At 36.9% G+C, this 22188-nt stretch overlaps 1 protein-coding gene across 4 annotated transcripts; it reads right to left on the reverse strand.

Moving 5' to 3' along the window:
- Nucleotides 1–7223: 7223 nt before the first annotated feature.
- LOC122088052 (myosin-13-like) lies at nt 7224–18605 on the reverse strand. Of its 4 annotated transcripts, XM_042657189.1 has the most exons (7): nt 18373–18605; nt 17258–17316; nt 16089–16496; nt 13902–15969; nt 13535–13741; nt 9431–9777; nt 7224–7625 (listed from the first exon to the last, which is right to left on the reverse strand). In XM_042657189.1, the coding sequence occupies exons 3-6, from the start codon at nt 16379–16381 to the stop codon at nt 9463–9465; spliced, it is 2883 nt and encodes a 960-aa protein (XP_042513123.1). In that variant the 5' UTR covers nt 16382–16496; nt 17258–17316; nt 18373–18605; the 3' UTR covers nt 7224–7625; nt 9431–9462. The 4 variants fall into 4 exon arrangements, with proteins under 4 accessions (XP_042513123.1, XP_042513120.1, XP_042513122.1 ...); XM_042657186.1 differs by lacking the exon at nt 7224–7625 and having other exon boundaries at nt 9246–9777; XM_042657188.1 differs by lacking the exon at nt 7224–7625 and having other exon boundaries at nt 9246–9777; nt 17252–17316.
- Between the last annotated feature and the right edge of the window lie 3583 nt (nt 18606–22188).

Genomic DNA, 22188 nt, shown 5'->3' on the forward strand with positions numbered 1-22188 from the left:
ATGTTGTTGTTGTTGTACTCTAGCTAGGCCTGGCCAGGTTTAACCTGATTCAAACTCGAGGTCCAGCTTACCTATACATAATGTATCCATATCTTATCGACCCAATTACCCTTTTGAGTTTAATCCCATAGGTCATTCAAAACCAACAATCGAAAAGATTTTTTTTTTTTTTAAGAACACAATCCAAATGATTAAAGGGAAATTTATATTGCCACCCCTTAGAGAATGCCACAATTAGAGGGACACCCCCTACATAATACTATATTATGCTTGCACCCCCTACCGTCAGTCGTTGTTATGGAATATACCTCAAATGCTGATATCAGTTGGTGTATTTCTTATAAATACCAAACTACTCTTCTAAAAAATGAAGTACCTAAAATACACTCACTTAACCCCATAACCCTAAATAAATAAGTAAATTACAAGATTACCTTCAAATGGGTTTCACTTTACTAAATTATCCATCCAATTTTTGTTTCAACAGATATATCCAAAACAAAGATGGACAAAACTACTCAAAACCGTGTCATTCTCTCACCATGTATGTTTTTTTTTTTTTTTTTACCCTGTTCTCCCTTATTCTCTCTCCCATCTAGTCTTTCTTTCTCCCATCCAGTCTCTTCCACCCTAGCCGTTGTGACTTACCCATAGGGAGACAGACCCACTCCACCTGGCCGTTTGCCTGAAAAAGCTCTTAGATGTCGTGGATGGTAGTATGGGCGGACATTGTATTTCTTGAAGTTCTCCTGTGACTATGCCTAAGAGATGAACATGATGTGCTCATACCCCTATTCCTAGCATGGTGTATCAACGCTCCCACTTCTATTAAAGTACCTGCCTTTGCCCTCTTTTCTTCCATTTTGGTAAGTTTTGTGCTTCCAATCCCACTCACCCATTTCAGTTTCCTTCAAAGCTAGTGCTGCCATGAAGTTGGGATCAGAAGTGATGGTGATAGTCTAGCACTCACGGTGTCGGCCAACGAAAGTCACATGGCTTGGTTGGGTGGCGGTGGAGGGTGTTGTTGGGGGGCGAACTAGGCATGTAGCAATCCTTTCTCTCTACTTGTCACTTCAAAGCCCCAACCCCGTGCCACTCATCTAAGTTGAGAAACACGACTTCTGCTTCCTACCCCAACTCTTTCACGACTTAAATAGGTCTCGAACAACCAGCTGCAAAAACTCAAATCAGATTGATCAGTATCAGTTGGATCGGACTAGTATTGGCTTTGATGGATTCCTGATCCTGATAGCAATGCATGAGTAAGGCCTAAAAGTCAAAACTAATACATCCAGAGAGTGAGTGTTTTCAAGCATTAAAAGTGGGAAACAGAGGCATGAGGACCATTAGATTGGGTCCGTATGCGTTAGATTTCAATTCTGGCATCTAGATTGAGGTCACAGCTTGATTTGACAGTTACTGTGCGCGACACATCTATTTGACTCAGTAGATCGCGGCTTGGTGAAGTAACAATGAAAGATTCTAAACAAAATAATTTCGTTTCTCCAAAATTTAAAGCTTATATTAAGGAGATCTTACGGCTGACAGTTCACCTGCTTTTTGAATAGGGTATCCAACGGTTCGAAGGCACACCGCCGGCCTATTAAAAGCTCCATGTGTCTTCCCAGATGCCCAATATGCCTCTAAACATATCACAAACGACAGATAAGTCCCAAATCGCATTTTGGTCAAATCAGTTGGTTCAAAACTTCAAATTGTAGTTTTTCAAAGAAATTCGTGAAGAACATGGTGGAACTTGTCTAGACGGAACTATAAATTCCATAATTTGCAAATTTCAAGGATGTGATTTCATTATTTTGGATCAATGGGAGCATTTCAAGTAAGTTGGTGAGCATTAGAGGAGGAAATATTTGAAATAGGTGGGGTTCTCCCAAGTAATTGAATCATTAATGCTTAATTAGGCACTCTCAGTAGCTATGAGTTGTAAGAGTTCGTAGTTCTTGGTTTTTTTTTTTTTTTTTTTTGGTAGGATAGTTCTTGGTTTTTATGCTATCTAGGACCAAAGCAAGTGTTGAATATTGAACAAAATGCATAATTTTAAAAAGGGTATTGTTCCGTGGATATAAGCACATTGTCGAATCACGTAAAAATCTGATGTTTTGATTGCTTTCCCATATTGATATAGAAGTGTTAACGGTTGTGAATTGTAAAATAGGTGTGAATTCCATCATTATTGTCATTGTTATTATCATCATCCCCCTTGTCTTGGCTAGGTTGTTTGAACTGTCTTATTGAATTCTATCATCACGTTCCCCTTTTCTGCTTTCATCCAATTCCCTCCCGTTATCTGTGTAGCTATGACCCTAAAAATCTCCACATGAACCATGTATGCATGTAGCCATTTCTCTGGCATTCGGACCAAATGTTGTGTAAATCTTGTGGCCCTACCTCCCATAATATTCTAGTGGCACTAATTAGACCATGTTTTTATCTTGGCACCATCAATTGACACTCCATACTTCCATACTATGTCACCCATGTCTTCTCCTCTGCTTCCCACCTTGTCACTTTTCCCGGAAGCCATGATCTCACCACCATACTTTTGCATAAAGAAAACAAGCAATTATTAACTGAGGCACATCAATTGAGACCATTGAAACATCTATGATAGCTACTTTTTATTTCTTCCCTAATCCTTATATTTTTCTCTTCATTAAAAATGTTTTTTACAATTTTGTTTAATAAAATATTTACCCAATACAATAAAAGCAAACATGGTACAACATAATGAGCCTCATATACCCTTTAAAACACTCTGAAATTACTTTCATATTTTTTAATTTATTTTTCTCACAAAAATAGAATATTTTTTCTCATTTTTAAAATTTTAAAATTACTATTTATCACCCAAAAAAAAAATTCCATCTTCATGAGGCCATAGTTTAGCCAATGGTATCTAACATATAAATAATTGTACCCATCCAGTTCATATTAATTAACATTTTTTTTTTCATTTTTTTGTTGTAGGATATCTTTTTTTTTAAACAGAAAATTTAAAATTACATAAATAGAAACTTTTTCGCTACCATTAGGTTGTACATTGGCCTTCGATGTTTGACATATAAAAATTTCATCGTCCAACATTGAGTTTTTATAATGTATTTTGTAAAAAAAAAACACACACACAATTTTTCAAAAAAGTATGACCATATCTTCACCAATATGCAACAATCAATCTCTTTAAAATAAAGTAACAACTTCAACAATATATTTCAAGAGTTTAAGGTGGTGATATGGTAAAAATCCAAGCAAATGAGTTGTTTTCTCCTTCTACAAGGTGGAATTGACAAAACAAGTGAGTTATAGACCGTTTATAGTTGAAATGTAAGTGAATTAAGCAAAAAGTGACATGTTTTACGTTATTGCAAAAATGGCATGAAACAGTCTGAAATTTCAGCGAATACCAAAACAATGCATGTCTACCATTTTCCCTGCCATTTTGTCTCAGTAAGTTCAAAATTGGTGTAAAAAGTGAAAACTCAGTGAAATTTGCCGAGATTTAGAATTATTCTCTGAAAAACACACTCCAACAGAAAAACTTCTCACCTTGTAGTATAAGTATTCGCTTTTACTTCATACTTCCCTTCTCTTTTTTACAGTGATAACTCTCATTCACTTACTCTAAAATGCAAATTAACACTATCGGTTAAAACCTTGTATCTTGTGTTATAGGTATATGCTCTTACTTTATACTTTGCTTCTATCCTCCATGGTGATGATTCTCCTTCACTTATACTTTTCTTGTCAAGAAGAAAAATGACAAGTCTCATTTCTTTTGGTAAACTACGCAACTTTCTTTTTTTTTTCTTCTTAGGTGAAAACTTATCACTTAACAAGGAATATTTAATGGCACGGAATTAGGATCCTAAAGAGGCAAAAATAGGACTGCACGAAAATCATGCTTAGTGCATGGTATGAGAATGGGTATTGATCATCTTCAAAATTGATACGGTATTGAAATGAATTGGTATCGAATTGCCCGTGTCAAACAAAAATATCCATGATTTCTTTAAAAAACATGGATTTTTTTTTACTTTTTACCCCTGATTCATACTGTTCAACTGATACGATATCGACCAAATATCAAGATGAAAGATTTACCAAATCAATACGAATCATCTGATATTGACAATTCGATACTAATAATTAAAACCATGGATTGGAGAGAGCTCAGAGAGGAAGTACAGATTACAAAGCCATATGAGTGTAATTCTTTTTTTGGGTGGGGGTGGTTTTTTCAGAAGACAAATCTCACCCCCACCACCAGACAAACCCCATAAAAAATAAGAAAACAAAAAGAGAGAGAGAGAGAGAGAGAGAGGGAGCAGTGGTCACTTTAGAATATTCTATCCATTGTCTTAGGCACCTCCTGCTTTTTTCTTTCCCTTGTGGCAAAAAAGGAAGAAAGAATCAACCAAAACTTGGGCTGTTAAATCTCCTACCAACAAGTAATATTTAATTAACCAAAAAACAAAACATCCAACTAACTTTTCCCTCTCGTATATAAACCAACAGCCCAATTCCAGCATAGTTAGTACTCTCTCTCTCTTTCTCTCTCTCTCTCTCTCTCTCGTTATCGTTTATCTTTGCGTTTCCCCATATCTGCTGAAGCGAGAGATCGAGGGAGTTGGTTTGGTTTCGGGTTTTCTTGCCAGCAGAGTACTCCTTATTAACACCAATATTTCATCTTATCATGTAAAAGTCCTCCCAACTTTACATATCTCTCTCTCTCTCTCTCTCTCTCTCCCTCTCTCTCTCTCTCTCTCTCTCTCTCTCCGTTTGGCCCTTCCCAACTCTCCTTCTTGATGGATCTGCAATCGCATGTGTTGAAATATAATTTCACAAGGATGTTTTGGAAAAATACAAAAAAATTAAGGTTCCCTTTGATTTTGTTTTCATAAACATGTTTTCCATTTTTGTGTGCTCAGAAATAGAAAAAACACCCCAAAAACCGTTTGAATTTTTTTGTTTCATTTCACTTGTTTTCCGAAATAGAAATAAAAAGTAATGCTTATTTTTTGTCTAAAAACAAGAATGGAAAAACAAGGCAGACTTATTTTTCAATTTTTAGAAACAAGTGGGAAGGAAAAAAATTGTGAAAACCTGATACTTCACTCGACCTTCCCTAACCCCAACCCATTGTTGAAACTTCTCGCTACCCAGTAGCAGCGACTCCAACCTTGTTGTGCAAAGCTTACAGTTTCGGACTGCCTTCATCCTTTTGAAGCTCATCTCCACGAGGCATAACTGCAACTCCAATGTCGTGCCTTCACTCGTGAGTTATATACTTACAACGTTGTGCCTTCACTCGTGTCTTGAACCCGAGAGCACCTCCTACCACATTGTTGAAAACACTTCTAGAAACAGAAAAATCCAACACTTTTTTGCGATTCAAAACATCGTTTCTTAACACAGAAACGGGTTCTTCTGTTTCTGATGTTTTTAGACACAAAAACAGTAAAAACAAAATCAAATGGGCCCTAAGAGGTATTTGTATACCTAGAGGGAAGGGGATCATTCCGTTTCGACACATGTAATTGCATCAAAAAAAGTAAGCTATTATGTGAAAAAGCCTTACTGGTATATGAAGTTATCCAAAGTCTCATACTTACTCTATAATAGGGTGTGGATTATGTGAAGCAAGGAAAGCACCCCTTTTTCATATGTTTCTTATAAGTGTAGAGAGAAAGTAGAAGATGGCAGATCCAGGGCTTTCTATAGTGGTTGGCATTTCTCCTTGGGAGGGTGCTTCAAGGACTTCATCAGTGGTCAGTGGTCAATGAACTTTTTCCATGTCTATTAGTAACTTTCCTACCCTTCAAGAAGGTTGTGGTTCTCTTGGCTCCACTGTGAGTCCCTTGCATGGTTTTAAGTATCGGAATCAGATCACCCATATCATATCGTGCAATCCATATTGGTTTGGTAAGTCTCAGATCCTAATACCTGGCTAGTACCATATCAGTTGAACGGTACAAACCAGGGGTTGAAAAGTCAAAAAAAAAAAAAAAAAAAAAAGGGGAAATAGGGGTATTTCTGTCCGACATGGACGATCCAATACCAATCCATTACAATACCATAATAATTTTGAGGATGGCCGATATCTGTTCCGATGCCTTACACTAAAACCATCGTCCAGATCACTCTTTGTTCCTTGGGCTCTATGGGGAGGAATCCTATGTGTATTTCTTTTGCTTTATTGGGTACATTGTCTAAAAGAAAACTTATATGTATATATATATATATTTTTTTTTTTTCAATTTTTTTGGTTTTGCCTTGGCAGAGTTGGAAAAAACAGAACAAGCAGGATATGGCAAGCTTTCTAGCAAAGATAAAAAGGTTATGGAATGCATGGGAAGTCAGGTCCTCGGTTCTGATTAGCCTCCTCATTCGGACTCTACTCATTTCCTTGGCAAGTGTCCGTAAGCATACAGCATCCAGAAGGATCAGCTTCCTCATTTGGTCATGCTACTTCTTAGCCGATTGGTTTGCAACTTTGGCTCTTGGTGTCCTTGTTAAGAGCCTGATGACCAACAATAACTCTACTGATGGTGGTGTTGGAGATGAGTCTGCAGGAATCGGAGAAGATGAGCTTAAAGCATTTTGGGCACCTTTTCTTCTTTTACATCTTGGTGGCACAGACAACATCACAGCTTTCTCATTAGAAGATAATGAGCTTTGGTTGAGGCACTTGGTTGGACTCCTATTCCCGTCTGGAACTGCAATTTATATCTTCATCAGCTCTTTGCCTGAACCTTGGCTTTCTTGGGTGATCACCATTCTAATGTTAATTGGGGGAATCAGTAAGTACATAGAGAGGATAATGGCTCTGGTGAATGCAAGCCAAGATCATTTTAGGAAGTCCATGATGACTAATCCAGCTGATCCAAGCAGAGATCCTGAATCGCAGGCAAGAAAACCCGAATACCCGGATGAAGATGATGATGATGATCAGGAGCTGATATTGATAGCTCATGATTTCTTTCAGATATTCAAGCGTCTTATTGTTGATCTGGTACTCACTTTCCATGATCAAAAAGAGAGTCGTTCCTTCTTCACGAATACAAGTTGGGAAAAAGCATATAAAGTAATTGAGATTGAACTTGGGTTTTTGTATGAGATTCTATACACCAAGGCTGCTGTGGTTCGTACTTGGAAAGGTTGGATTCTCAGATTCACAAGTATCTGAGATGATGATGATCAGATACTAGAAGATAGCATCAAGGCTGAATTTGATGAAAGCATTTTGCTTTGGCACATAGCTACAGATATCTGCTATTATTTGGATGGAGAAAAAGATCAATCCGAAACAGTGTTGTCCGATCAGAGAAAAAGTAGAGACATATCCAATTACATGTTATATATTCTTGTATCACGTCTTTCAATGTTACCTGCAGGAATTGGACAAATCAGATTTGGAGATACCTGTTCTGAGGCCCAAAGGTTTCTCCACCAAGGAGGGAGGAGAGAAACAGAAGAACAAGCCTGCAAAAGGCTGCATGAGCTAAACACTTGAGTTTCAACAGAAGATGTGGAAGGTGATCACACAAGTAACTCTGTATTATTGGAGGCATCCAATCTTGCAAAATCATTATTGAAGAAAGTACCTAACAAAGAAAAGAAATGGAAGATCATAAGCCACGTGTGGTTGGAGATACTGTGTAATGCAGCAAGTGAATGCGGAGGATATTTCCATGCTCAGAGGACTCAGTGCTGGTGGGGGAGAGCTTCTCACAGTTGTTTGTTTTATTATGGCTCATCTTGGTAAAGGAAAGCAATATCGTATACATAGAGGCCATGCTCGAGATAGGTTAATGGTAAAGAATAATGTATAATATAATGAAGTTATTGTTGGGGTTCCACACTGAAGGTAGAAATAACAATAATCCCATATTGGATATGAGTAGCCCGATGTGGAGGCTTCGGGGGTATTTGGCACCCTCTCCTTAACAGCTAGCTTTTGAGGATGAAATTTACAGAGTCCCTAACAGTTTTCAGTTGTTGGGAAGTTTGTGTATATGATATACCTCACTGATTTGTTCTGTTGGATCTAGTGGGTTAATATATATATTGCAGTAGCTTGTGGAAATTTTTAATATAACTTTCTATTTGATATATTATCATTCATGACATGATGACATTCAATGCTATCAGAAAATTTTAAGTTCAAAAGTTTTCCTTCACCAGTAACTTCAGAGCCAGCATAGGAGGGGGACAAGAAATGCTATCCCCTAAAGATTTTATTTCCCATCCATGGGGGTTGACTGGGCAGCTAAAAAGTGGGTTTGAATCACCACATTTGGTGTGAACAATTTACTACTGCACCCACTATCACTTCCAATTCTCTCAGCCCTTGAATTAATGATCCTGAGCAAGAAATCCACCTGCGAATGAAGACCTGAAAAACATTCTCAATTTGGGAAAATGAGAGAACTTTCATGCCACCAGTTGAAGCCTACAAGCACACCTTCAAATTGACTCCAAATTATGGAGACATCTAAAGAAAAAATTTTACATGAGAGACACCCAAAAGGTTATAATCACTTCGACATGAAGAATGTTGAAAAACATATACAAGGGGTACCCCTTAAGAACTATGGTGCTGTACAAGACCTCTGATCCAGATCTGAACTCAAGAAGCAATGCAAACTAAGAGGATTTGTTCCATCATGTTCTTAAATCTGTAATTTATCTAGAATTAGCATAGCCAACAGAAGGCAAATAGATGGAAAGAACTGGCAAAATTGCCCGCGAAAATAAAAGGATTTGTTCCATCATGTTCTTAAATTTGTATTTTTTTACCACAAGGTCCGTGCCTTCATAAAGTGTTTTCCAGCTAAAGACATTTTAGGGTAAAGTACACTTGGGCTACCCAACATTTGGTGAAATTACACCTATTAGGTATGTGGTATCTCATGTTTCACCGATGTTACGTTTGAGATCCTTTTTTTTTATAATTCCAATTTTACCCTTGATTTATCCTCCACTGATGGAAGGGATTGAGGAAGGAAGGCAGGGGAGGGAGGGAGGGGTTGTTGCAGGTTCTCTGGGGTGGGGAACTTGCCTCACAGTAACACCACCTGAATCCTCTGTCCACGGGGCTTCCCTGAAACTTGCAAAATATAAAAAGCAAGAAATAATAGAAAACTATAGACAAAAGTCCCACTAAAAAATTTCAATATTCCACTGCAAAAAAAAGCAAAATTTCTTGAAATTCCCACTTCTGATTGCTAGAAAATATATTTTGAATTGAACATAAAGACAATTCTGATCTATTACAAAAGAATTATGGTAGAATGTACACTTCCCGTTCATCAAAGGTTAACAAAAATAAAAACACATAAGGGAAAAATCAAGAGAAAAAACAGAAAAGCAAAGTAAAAGACTATGAACAGTAGTAGCAACTACTCACAAAGGATATGGATATTAGAGCACCACCACAATTCATTCAATTGCAAATTCTTTCATAGAATTAGGACTGTAGAGGTCAAATGATTTGCTGCCAAGACTGTCTTTTAGTATTGTGATCTGGCCCTCTTTCAGTAGTATGTCTTCATCAAGAGCTTCTATCTTCTTTTTCAAAAAGTTAATTTCAGAGTTTAGTAACATGTTCTTCTCGCTGTACTGCTTCACTTGCTCCCACATCAAATCTCGCTCCTCAGAAACTTTTGGAAATATCCCCTTTATAATTGTTAACTCCTTTGTGCGTTCTTGCAAGTCACATTTAAGCTGGTTTATGCTCTCATCCTTCCTTAGCATCTGTTTATTACCCACTTATGGTTTAGTTATAAACAGCATTATGCATAGAAGATAGAAAACAAACTACTTCCGGGAAAAAGCATTAAAAAAAAAAAAGAGAGTATATAGTCATAGTCATGCTTTAATAACCATTGAGAAAAGAATTATAATTTATGAAAGATAGAGACAAAAAAATTGTATTTTTGGGTAAGAGATATTATTAAGAGAGTGGAAGAGTATCTAAATGGAAAACCATTCAAGAACAGATAGCTCAGCTCAATTCAACTCAACTCAGCCTTATCCCAACTAAACGGGGTCAGCTACATGGATCGTTTTTCTCCAATCAGCTCTATTCAAAGCCATACTTGTTAGTCCTAAGCTAGGCAAGTATTTCCTCACCACTTCTCCTAGAGTTATTTTAGGCCCTATTAGAGCATTCAAAGGCCTTGCACATGTCCATAACATTTCAAACAGATCTCTTGCAACTTATCATGTATCAGATCTACTGCTAAATTAGCTCTAATTTGTTCATTTCTTATTTTCTCTTTTCAAATTTTACCACTCATCCATCTCAACATTCTCATTTCATCTTCACGAAGTTTATTTTTATGCTGTTTCTTCACTGCCCAACATTCATCTCTATACATCAAGATGATCTTATAACTATCCTATAAAAATTTCCTTTTGAGTTATAAAGGAATACATCAATCACACCACACTCAGAACACAGCCCTCCACTTCATCCACCCTACTTAATTTTTTGTGCAATGTCATCCTCTATTTTTCCTTAGTTATTTGTAATTGAACCTAGGTACCTAAAATTTGTACTTCACTTTTAGTTCTATTGTTACTAGAGTCACACACCATATACTATGTTTTTGTTCTCTACTTATTTTATAACCTTTTGACGTCAAGGTTTATCTCCAAAATTCCTACTTTGCATTTATCTTTGCTTATGTTTCATCCACCAAAACTATATCATCAGAAAAAATCATAAACCAAGGGATCTGATCTTGAATGCCTTTAGTCAATGTTTATGGTCATTGCAAACAAATACGGGCTTAAAGTTAATCCTTGATGTAATCCAATTGTAATTAGGAATTCAAGAACAGATCCAAGCTAAAAAAAATCAAGCTTTCACAGCTATAGAAGCTCTATATATAATCAACACCAACAGGGAAACGTGGCAGGGTGAAGGAGCCATAGCAAGAGAAAAACAAGAAGCCATGAAACAGAAGATACTCAAAATAATACCATCATAAAAATCTCAGATAAATTGCTAAAAAGAGAGACGGAAGGTAGTTAGTGTAGCAAGAGAAGAACAAGAAACCAAGAATCCAAAGATATATAAAATGATACAATTGTACCAAATCCCAGATAAATTAGAAAGAGACACAAGTCAAGAAATTAGACCTTCCGGGTCAACCATTTAAAAGTTATTCTTTATCTTTTGACATATAACTGCAGGTTCTAAGCAAGAAGTGAATGGGACACATCAGTCAGTAAATCTGAAAACAGATTGGAAACAGTAAAGTCCAGTGATTCCAAAATGCAACTTTGTAGCAGTGAAAATAAATGTTGTTCATATTATAAGCAACTAGTAAAGAATATTTTATGTAGAACAATAGATTAGTTTACTTGGCGACGAATGTTATCATTTTAAAGCAAAAGATACTGTTTGGATTTTAAAGGTTGGTCTCATGAGTAGGGTGTACTTACAATATTCTAATATTTAGAAATGAGGAATACCATGTAGGAGTTCAAAACGAATGAAAGTCTCAGCAATATTTTTTTCTGTGGAAAGTCCAAATCTAAAAGGTTATGGTTTCACTTAATTTTTATTTTACTAATTTATTTTTATTTTTAGTTTTTTAGCTTTCATGACAGAAAATCTGGTCAGTGGTTAGTTGTTAGGGTGAAGAGAAGTCTGGGGATAAAGTTGATTGCTTAAGGAACCCAGGTCCATGGTATAATTCTCCATAGATTTTATATCCTCTGGAATCAGATGAATACACACTGACCCTGTGTCCCTTAAAATCCATCAATGGGACTTTATTATGCTAACTTTTGTTAGTTAGATTAGATGAAAAAGAAACCTTCAATCGTAATATTGATTTTTTTTTTTTTGGGTAATCCAACAGCTAATGTATTTAAGTTCATACGTTTAGCTAATGTTCCGTTTGTTTCACCAGGAAATCTGATTCTATAATATATCTTTCAGAATTTCATAATGTTTGTTTGAGATAGAAATGTAACACCTTGTAAAATATATTGAACTTGAGGGGCAAACGTAGAAAATGGCATCCAAAAAATTTTTCAGAGCAACATTCATCATTGTGTGTGTGTGTGCTTGCGTGAGTGTGTGTTCGAATAAAATAATTTTTCAAAGTGAACTTATTCTAATGTATTTAAGTTCATACGTTTAGCTAATGTTCCGGTTGTTTCACCAGGAAATCTGATTCTATAATATATCTTTCAGAGTTTCATAATGTTTGTTTGAGATAGAAATGTAACACCTTGTAAAATATGTTGAACTTGAGGGGCAAACGTAGAAAATGGCATCCAAAAAATTTTTTAGAGCAACAGTCATCATTGTGTGTGTGTGTGTGCGCGTGAGTGTGTGTGTGTGTGTGTTCGAATAAAATAATTTTTCAAAGTGAACTTATTCTTCAGAAAACAATTGGAGCATAAATGGATTGCTAATTGTAACTCTTTTCAAATCTTCTAATAAGTGAAGTAGGCAATTTTTACATCGCATAAAAGAGTACCAGAAAGGAACACACTCAATCCCTTACAATTGACTCGATCCTAGAGGCAGATCTGCCATTCGGGCGTTGAATAAGTCCAACCCAAAAGCTTAAGCTGTTAGGTGGAGAGGCCCAACTAGTAGTGTATGGTCATCCAAGGTCCCAGATTTTTCCAATGTGGGATAACTCCCATCACTCGCCCTCACATGTTGCCCTTCATTTTGGGTAACAGTACACTTGGCATGTGTGGCCCCTTTTTGGGTAGCCATGCATGAATGCAGTATTAACGTAGTGGGCCTGGTGGCTTTGATATTATGTTGAATTATCTGACCTAAAAGCTTAGACTATTAGTTTGAGAGACCCAAGTGGTATATGAAGTATCGTCTAAGTGTTCCAATGGGGGAGTATTCCCAAAATCTTAAGCTACTAGGTGGAGAGGCCCAACTGTTTATGAAGTCATCCAAGTCTCAGAGTTTTCCAATGTGGGATTATTCCCAACATCGGGTTCCCCTTTGAAACCTTTCTGATTTTGAATCCAACAAGAAGAATACTCATTCTTCTACAGAAAAATTAGATATAAATAGTTGAAGTGCAATTTTCAAGACACATCTTTTATACTCCATTCATTTCAAGTCGGTGTTGTGTATAAATGCATAAAAACACAGTAGCATAAATACTACTATCCGGCCAAAAGTGCAACAAAACAAAAAATAAGGATCCTGCTTTTCGTATGAACAGAAAAAAACATACATGTGTAATAAACAAATGATACATACATCTCTTTTTCAGGTCAATTAGATTTTAAGTTTTCCAATGACTCAAAGACACAAAAGAAAGCATGTTAAACTAAATCACAAAAAAAGAAGTCACACATTATGTAGTCTCCGTTGACTTTATGAGTCAGAGGGACCGATAACAAAACATAAAAATCCAAAGACCATGCATAAGATTAATGCATTATGACTATGTTTATATCATGAGATGGTATGAGAACTCAATAGGTTACAAAGCAGTTAAATATTCATGCTCACCTGAAGGTCAAGTCCATTCATCTTGTGGGTCACACAAGAAAGAGCATCTTGAGCAGACTGAACTTCACACCTAAGGATGTCATGACCCCTTACCACTGTTGCCACCTCAGCCTGCAATAGCTCAATTTCCAGTTCCTTTGAGTACAACTTTTCCCTCAATACACTTGTTAGTAGAGTTTCTGCCTTGAGTTTGAATTCAATATCATCCTACACACCGAAAAAAAAAAAAAAATGAACCAGAAAAGGCAAAACAAGATACCACTAGTAAAGAGGACAATTTAGCTTGTCAATTTGATAAAAGAATATTGTGCAGGCAGTTTTCAATAACTGAATACGATCATAAGAAAAAAATTAAGTAGCAATTTACCTCATTGGCCCAACAATTTCCAAACCCTCCACCCTCCTTGCATTGTGACTGAGATTCAAAAGACATTGGGTTGGACTTCTCATGCAATACTACATCCATCATCTGTAGACTTTTTCTCATATTTTCAATTGCCCTCTTAAAACTCTGGACTTTCATATCTGATTCCACAACGAAGTACACATCTAATCCACTCTTAGACACATGACACTGTTCAGTATCTGCTGACGCTGCTTCCATAGTTTTGCCTGGTTTCCCCTTGATGAAATCTAATAACTTTACACATAACTGACTACATTCATTGAGCAATGACAGCCCCTGCTTCTGTAAGCACTCAACCCGGCACAACAGCTCCTGATCTACTTTGAAATATAAAGACCCGCCATCATTCCCAGTGCCTCTTAAGCGGTCCAACAAATTAATATTCTCATGCCGAAGGGACTCAACCTCAACTCGATATGATTCCACCTCTCTTCTTAAAGACTGCTCCACCCCAGCTAATCTTACTTGTTCCATCTGCAATTTACCAAAATGATTGTCCAACTTTTCTGATGACTGCTTCTTTTCAATTTCCTCAACTAGTGCTTGTCGCAACCCACCAATTGTCTTCTCTTGTTCACTGCAGGTCCTCTGTAACCTTGTAATAGCCTTTTGCAAATCCTTGTTTTCCTTTTCTTTTTCTTTGTAGCTTCTCTGGATGCATTCACTGTCTGCTTCAGCTGCTTGAACACGATCTTGTAGCTCTAACATAGTCTGCTTTAACTCTTGGTTTTCCCCTCTTGCTTCATCCACCCTTGCCATAAGTTCCTTCAATTGTAGCTCAGAATCTGTTATCCAACTTTTTCTCTCCATATCTCTGCCATTAAGGGCAGAGACTTCTCTTTGAAGGGAGACGTTTTGCTCTGCTAGCTCGCTTACCCGCTCCCGGAGCCTCTGCTCTTCAGATTGGTATTTCTCAAGCTTAAAGGACCAGTCTCTTGATCTTCTGTCTAGCTCTCTGTCTAATTTTAACTGCAACTCTTTCTTCTCTTTCTCCAGTTGCTGGATTTGGCAGTCCATTTCAACCTTTGACGCCTTAAGTGCTTCATTAGCAGAAGACCTATCAGTGATTCGACTCTGTAACTGGGCTGAGACCTCAAGAGCCAAGTTTCTCCGCTCCTGAGTGAGGATTTTAATTTTCTGGAACATTGCTGATACACTGAAGCTACCATCTTGAAGGAGGGTTTCATTTTCAACCTCTTCTGCAAAAAGCAATGCCCTTTCTGCAGCTTCCTTTGCTTTCCTATGTAATTCCATATCATTAATGTTCCCTTCTGTTTGCATTGCAAGCAGAACCCCTGGATCATTACCATGAAAGCATTTATGTTTCTGAATTCCTGAGCTTTCCTCCATATGAAATCCATTCATGGATCCGTAAGGACCATCTGATATACAACTTTTTAATGCCACTCCAACTGAATTTGGATGCAGATGTACGTCTGAGTAGTCATCAAAAATTTCTCCAACTGGAGTTGGAGTGTTAGTGTTGAGACCCCAGAAAGTTGTCTTGGGTTTCTGTGGGGCCAGCTTACAGAGTCTCTCAATAACATCTTTTGCATTTTTCTGCGGAGTTACAGTTCCAAGGTCATTTTTCTTCCTCTCTCTAGTTGAATGTCTAATTTTTGTCTCCCTCATTTCCCCAAATGAATAAGATCTACCATTCAATTTACTGTCTGTTGGTGAAGGTGATGCTGAGGCCTGAACTCGAGGGGGAAGCCTATTACCTCCATTTCCATTACATGTAAGGTTTCTTTCATACAAACCATTCTTGGTCTTCAAATTCCTGTCCTGTTGCTGTTCACTATCAATGTACAGGTCTAGAATCTTGTTTGAGGCATGATTTAAACAAGTTGACCCACATTTAAAAGGGACTGGATCAGAGCTACAAGAAGAGTTCCCTGAGGATTCATGGTAAAATCTAGATGAATTTGGAGAATCATTCTTCCCTACTCCATATGCCTTTCGAATAGTATCTCCATCACCACCACTTTTAGCCTTGGATTGTTGCTTTACAGGGGTACGAGAACGGCATCTAATACAAAGGAAAGTCCCAAGAAATTAGTAAAATAATGGGGGAAATTCTTTAATCAAATGAAATAACAGCTTTTTGGATTATTAAACATGCAAAAAAAGTTTATTAAACCAACTTACCGAACTGGAAAATCAGAGACTTGGGGCAGAATGTTTCTGCTAGTTGGAGCTTTACTTGGATCAGTTGAGTGAGTTAAGTTCCTCTCTCCCACACCACCAACATATATGTCTGCTGAAGAAAAGGAGAGGCTCCGTCTAAGACCTGAAGGAGCTGAACCTTTGTCACTTGCATTATTTACTCCATTTTCCCATGGGGTCTCCCAAAAAACCTTCTCACTGTTTGGTGTTGGAGGAGCTGGGTTGCTGTTTCCACTGCTAGATGCAGATGATCTGAAAAAGAATAGCTTCCTCATCTAAAAATCCCTTCACAGAACCGTCCACTGTAATTCATGAGTTCTTGAAAGCTAAAAATCCCTGCTGGAACCTTTTCTTGTGGACACAAGCTCCAACCCTGCTCATGCAAGAATGCTGAGGGGGAGAAAAAGTGGAAATTAATGATATGGGATATGAAAACAATATTAGTGAACAAGTTCGAGGTTTTGGGTACAGTAAAAGAGAAAAAAAGAAAAATAAATAAATAAAATTATAAGTAACGAGTCCAAAATTGAGTTGAATCATAAGCAGAAGATTGCAAAACAAAAAACAATAAACTTGTTAATGGAGCTAACTACACAAATCATCACAGGAAAATATGAAATTAAAAGAAAAGTGGCACACGAAAAGAAGAAGAGATTTGTTTAATACAGTGAAAATAGGAAGGAAAAGGATAAATTAAACACATGGAAATGACATATGCAACTTCTGAGTTTCCCAATTACATGCATATTTCTTGTTTTTAATCAGTAAAGAAACCTTCATACAGAATTCCAATCAGAGAGTCTTGAAAGACCCCTGATGCCCAAATAAAGGCAGAACACTGCAAACGGATGCTGAAACAAGAGAAACAGAAACAAGGAAATCAAGGGAGTTCAATATCAGGAACTGTTCTTTATATAGAACTCCACTGTGGTGCTCCAAAAGATTGTACAATAAAGGTTGGAGAAGAATACATGGAACCTGAAAAATGTTCCTCAGAAACAAGAAAGCGTTTTTTAATGCATTTGTAACACAAAAGCTCCTTCCGAACCTCAGCCAAAAAACAGAGGTGTTTCAGACTATGGTCAGGGGCCAAAAAAGGAAAAACTGCAACTAATATAACTACAAAGAACAAGAGAAATGCATACACTTACAGTATCCTCAAAATCTGGACTCAGAAGTAGCACCACACAAGAAGGAAAGGTCCCTATACCTGCCATGCATAAGCAATAGATAGATTAATAAAAGTGATTATATAAGCTAAATGTAAAATTCCATGAGAAGCCATTAAAGTATAGAGTGATTATCAAACATTAATTCTAGAACACAATCACAAAACAGTGGTTTTTGGAACTTTGGTAACTAGATCCAGGATAAGAAGAAAGAACAGTACTGTGATTTTAGCAAACTTTCTTTTATGAAAATCTAAGAAACCAGTATGATATTAAAATAAAATTATAAGAAAAATGAAAATTTAATGCCTACACATATATAGAAAAAGAAAGCAAGAGAATCAGAGGTTCTGGCAGAATCTGATAAACAAATAGAAAGTGAAGTAACAATCTTTAATTTTCTAAAAACAAACTGTACAACATAGTCGAATCTATCACCAGAAAGCTCAAAGATTCAAAATGACGAAAATAGCCTTCTTCTTCCTCCTACGCCTTCTTTAGTCAAAACTCAAAACCTTTAAACCCAACCTTTTATCAGGAATGACAGAAATTCAGAAACAACCCATTTCATGTTTACTTGATTCTCCTAACCAAAACTTCCCAAGAAGCGATAAAATTTATAAACCTAGCAGATTATTGAAGATGAAGCCTAAAAAAACACCTAAGAAATCAATCTCCTATCCAACTCAAGATCATTTCATGAATGCCCATAAATTAAAATTCCAAGAAAACAGTCAGAAAGGTGAACAAGACCTCCGTCGTGAATTTTTCGATTCTATCACCAGACACCGAAAACCCTGCTCTGCTACACAAAATCCGAAACTAAACTAAATAGTAAGCAATCAATTGAAGTTTGAAGCAAGAGAACAAACTCAAGAAGCTTTCAGACTGTTCGAGTATTTGTGGCAAAAACTTGATATATTGTTTTCTCCATGATTAAGAATTAATCGAGACCCCATTCATCAACAATGGAAGTAACGTTAAACAGCCTATGGCTTCTTGGGTTTTCGAAATTCGAAAAGAACTGAAGACCCGGATTTTTAGGAACAACTGAATGTAAGCACAAATGGGTTTAAAGATATTCAGCCAATACTTACTCTTGAGTCTGAGACTAGTCTAAGCAAAGGCTCGCGAGCGGCGAGTCGCTCTGTTTCCAAGCTTTAGAAGAAGAAGGGATTACTGAGGGAACGAAAATGGTGATTAATGAAGAGCGTAAATGCGAAAAGAAAGGAAGCAATAAAGGAAAGGATACAAATTCGAAAATGGCGGACGGCAGACGTTACTGAATTTTGTAATACACGAGAATTGCCCTTCCTCTGTTTTCATAATTATTTTCCTTTAATGCACTCAAATTTGATTTAATAGACTACATCGTTTGGGAGAGGGCAGCCGTTGGTTGAATGGTAAGTTGTTCCATTGCAATATAATAATGGTCATAGGTTTAAAAAAAAAAAAAAAAAAAACACTTTATAAAATGAGTTAAAGTTTTATTTCATTTAGAATAAATGGTATGGGCTTCCGAGATATGAGAGAGGGTTTTCAATGGTGATACCATTATGAGTCTATGATCTTCCTTAGACCCTGTTGTGGTGGGAGCCTTATTCATTGGTTTCACTCTTGATTCAAAGATGATATCAATAGGTCCATAAAGCCCAAGAGCAATTTAAGCCTTGCATCAAGAAGAGAAGAATTCAGAGAGTATTTACCTTTGTCATCTAACCAATAAAGTAAGGTTAAAGCTACCCAAATCTCGAAAACCTAAACCCCCAACCTTCTTACTAGTTATCCTTCTACTAAAAATGGCTGATGATTTTTGTTGAGTCATAGTGAACTATTAGAAATTGGAAACAGACACAATGTAAGAAGGAACGCAAAAAGCCACAACCTTAATGAGGATTTTCTTCCCAATGACCTATTTGCAAGTTGGGAAGACTAATTCGCCCTAACCATCTAGGTAACCCACGGATGAATATTTTATGTTTTCATGAAAAAATGCATATCTTTGAGTATTCATCCTAGTCCAATTCATCCACTACAATGGAGCAAATGTAAGTTTCGATTGCATAAAATTCAAGAATTCTTTATGATAAAGAAAACTACAATGCATAAATTATTTTCCCAAGCTACAAAAGTACCGATATTACATATTCAGATTTATAGAATAACTTAAATACAATTGTTTTAAAGACCCTAGAGATATGAAAGGAATTATTAGAAATATCCCTAGACAATCCATCTTGACACCCCGGCAAAAGTCAATTTAAGAGTTAACAATCGGCGAAGGTTTGAGAGCCGTAAACTCGGACGTCCTAAGTTCGACTCCCACTAGGCATACCTTGGGCCATTCACATGAGGGTGTTTAATGTTCTTCATTGCTTTCAGTGAAAGTTGAATGGTTCTCATTCAACCCTGGTATGACCCGGTCCATGCGGTTGTAGGGTCAGTATAGGCCCGTGGGACTAGTCAGGCCGAAGGCTTGGATACCCGTATTTAGCCAAAAAAAAAAAAAAAATCGACGAAAGTTTGATCATGGGACCTCCCTTCTTGAGACAGAGTACCATGTCCCTTCCAGGCCAACTGCACTAACCCCTTGGGGTTAGATCTCTCATACCTAACTCTTCTAGTGGATGTTCTGATCCTTAAAAAGCTAATATAATATAGGGTAAGATTTTTATGTTAGTGGAGGCCTTTATGCCCGCACACAAGGGTGTGCAACCCCAGACAAGGACACGATGGTCATTGCATGCCCTTGTGTCCGTGGTGCAAGGATCTCTCATGGACAACTTTGTCCCATATAAATATAATAAGGGAAGAGGGATAGGTATGATGCCAGAGTAAAGTAAGCTAATAGACAATACCAATGGGAGTTTCATTCAGGAAAGATATGGATGTCATTTCAAAAAGGGAAAGAAAGAGACAAACACAGAGGGTGCTAGTTTACAGTATATCGGCAGCATATCTAATATTTTCTCATGTGAAATATACCTAATGCCGAGCATTCCCTTGTTTGGAGATAATGTATTGGGAAATTAATAATTAGGGGGAGCGTCTATGACCGGCTCCAACCAGTCAAAATCTATCCGTTATGGAAATTGATTTGTTTTCCATTTTTAAAACAAAGCGGCAGCGCCCAGAGATCTTTTGGTGTCCTCCCCCCCCCCCCCCAACTCCAGTGGTTGTACTGACGGAATACTAATGACGTTTTTTTTTTTTTTTTTGGTAAGTTATTAATGACACTTTAATTTTTGTTTTTTAACATAAATCATAAATAATTAATCTACCCTTTTTATATACTTTTTGTCTTATTAATCATATAGGATTCTTAATCATGACTTACCGGTCCAACGGGTTCGGCCGGGGGATGAGACCAGAATTGACCCTAGCTCTTTTATTTTTTTGAGGTGGGGGTGGGGGGGGGACTTGAGTGACTCAATTGAGTCTTTCGTTGGGTATCAAATGGTTCTGATAATGACTCTCACTACACTTTGAGGAGGGTACTTTTGTAAATTTAAAATAAAGTAATAATTTAAATCATTCTTGTACCATTATTGGAAGATTGATTTTTTTTCCCCAACTTGAATGGCTCTCAACAAAAATCTGGTCAAGGAAAATCATGATTTTTCATTTTTAAAACCAATAAATATACATAATCATTTAAAATATGAGAAAAATCAGAAAAACAAAACCCATAGAATTACAAATCTATGAATTTTGATTGTTCAGTTGATGAAAAGAAAAGAATTGTAATATATATACGTAGTGATCATAATTATTGTTTAGGGACAAAAATAATGGAAAAGGAAAATGACCACACTCGATGAGTTTTCGTTGATTCGGGTTATAATACAGAGTCATAAGTAAATAGGGAAGATTCGGACTTGGTGCAAGTCTTCTCAATTTTTAACACTAGGCAAGTCTACATGATTTTTTTTTTTTTAATCGACTCATGTGATGCATTCGAGTCAAAACCTAGTATTCCAACGTTGGATCATACAATAGCACCAATCGCATCCTTTTTTCAAAATTTTAAATGTGGAGAAATGCTTCCTACATGCCTGCAGTAGGAGCCTTTTCACATGGTGTTGCACTCTCTAATAGCCATAGATTTTCCAAACTCTGCCTTCTCATATGGTAAAACTATAACAAGACTGTAATTTGACATTGAACAAACAATGCGGTGATTCTATCAATTGGATAAATAGTAAAATTGTCTGGATTTGCCACAATTCATATTTCAGAACCTAATTCAATCCCTCGGATTTTGGCATGCATGATGCATCTAGCATCCCCATGTATTTGCTTCTAAGGTGCCCTGTGTAGTCTCGATTTTTGAAAGCTTTATTTTTTGATTTGGCAAACTTTGTTTGAACATATGAAGAACCTTAGGGCCCGTTTGATAACGTTTCTGCCGTTTCTGTTTCAAGAAACGGCAGAAACATAAATTTCCGTTTCTAGAAACAGAAACGGAATTAAAGGTGTTTGATAAGTCATGTTTTTAGAAGTCGATGGTAACCAGTGAAAGAATTAACACAAGTCGTTTCCAGAAACGGCGAAACAAGTTGAACTTGTTTCTCCTGGGTCGTTTCTTGAATCATAAATAAGTAAAAATTTTTATTTCTATTTCTAAAAATAAGTGAAACGAAACAGTTTTATCAAACGCTTTTTGCTCCGTTTCTGCTGTTACTGGAAACAGAAACAGCAGAAACGCATTTCTTGAAATGTTATCAAACGGGCCCTTAGAGTCTACATGTCTATAAATTTTGGGATTTTGCTCCATTCTAATACATTGGGTGCTTGACCAGGCAACCAACCAGTGGGAGGGTTTGGCATGCACCCCAACATATGGGCGCTCGTTCCCAAGTCTTCTCAGCTGTTGGTTCTTTGGTTGAGCACCCTACGTGTAAGAAATGATC

This window comes from Macadamia integrifolia, chromosome 9, assembly GCF_013358625.1.
Source record: "Macadamia integrifolia cultivar HAES 741 chromosome 9, SCU_Mint_v3, whole genome shotgun sequence".
NCBI classification, from domain to species: domain Eukaryota; kingdom Viridiplantae; phylum Streptophyta; class Magnoliopsida; order Proteales; family Proteaceae; genus Macadamia; species Macadamia integrifolia.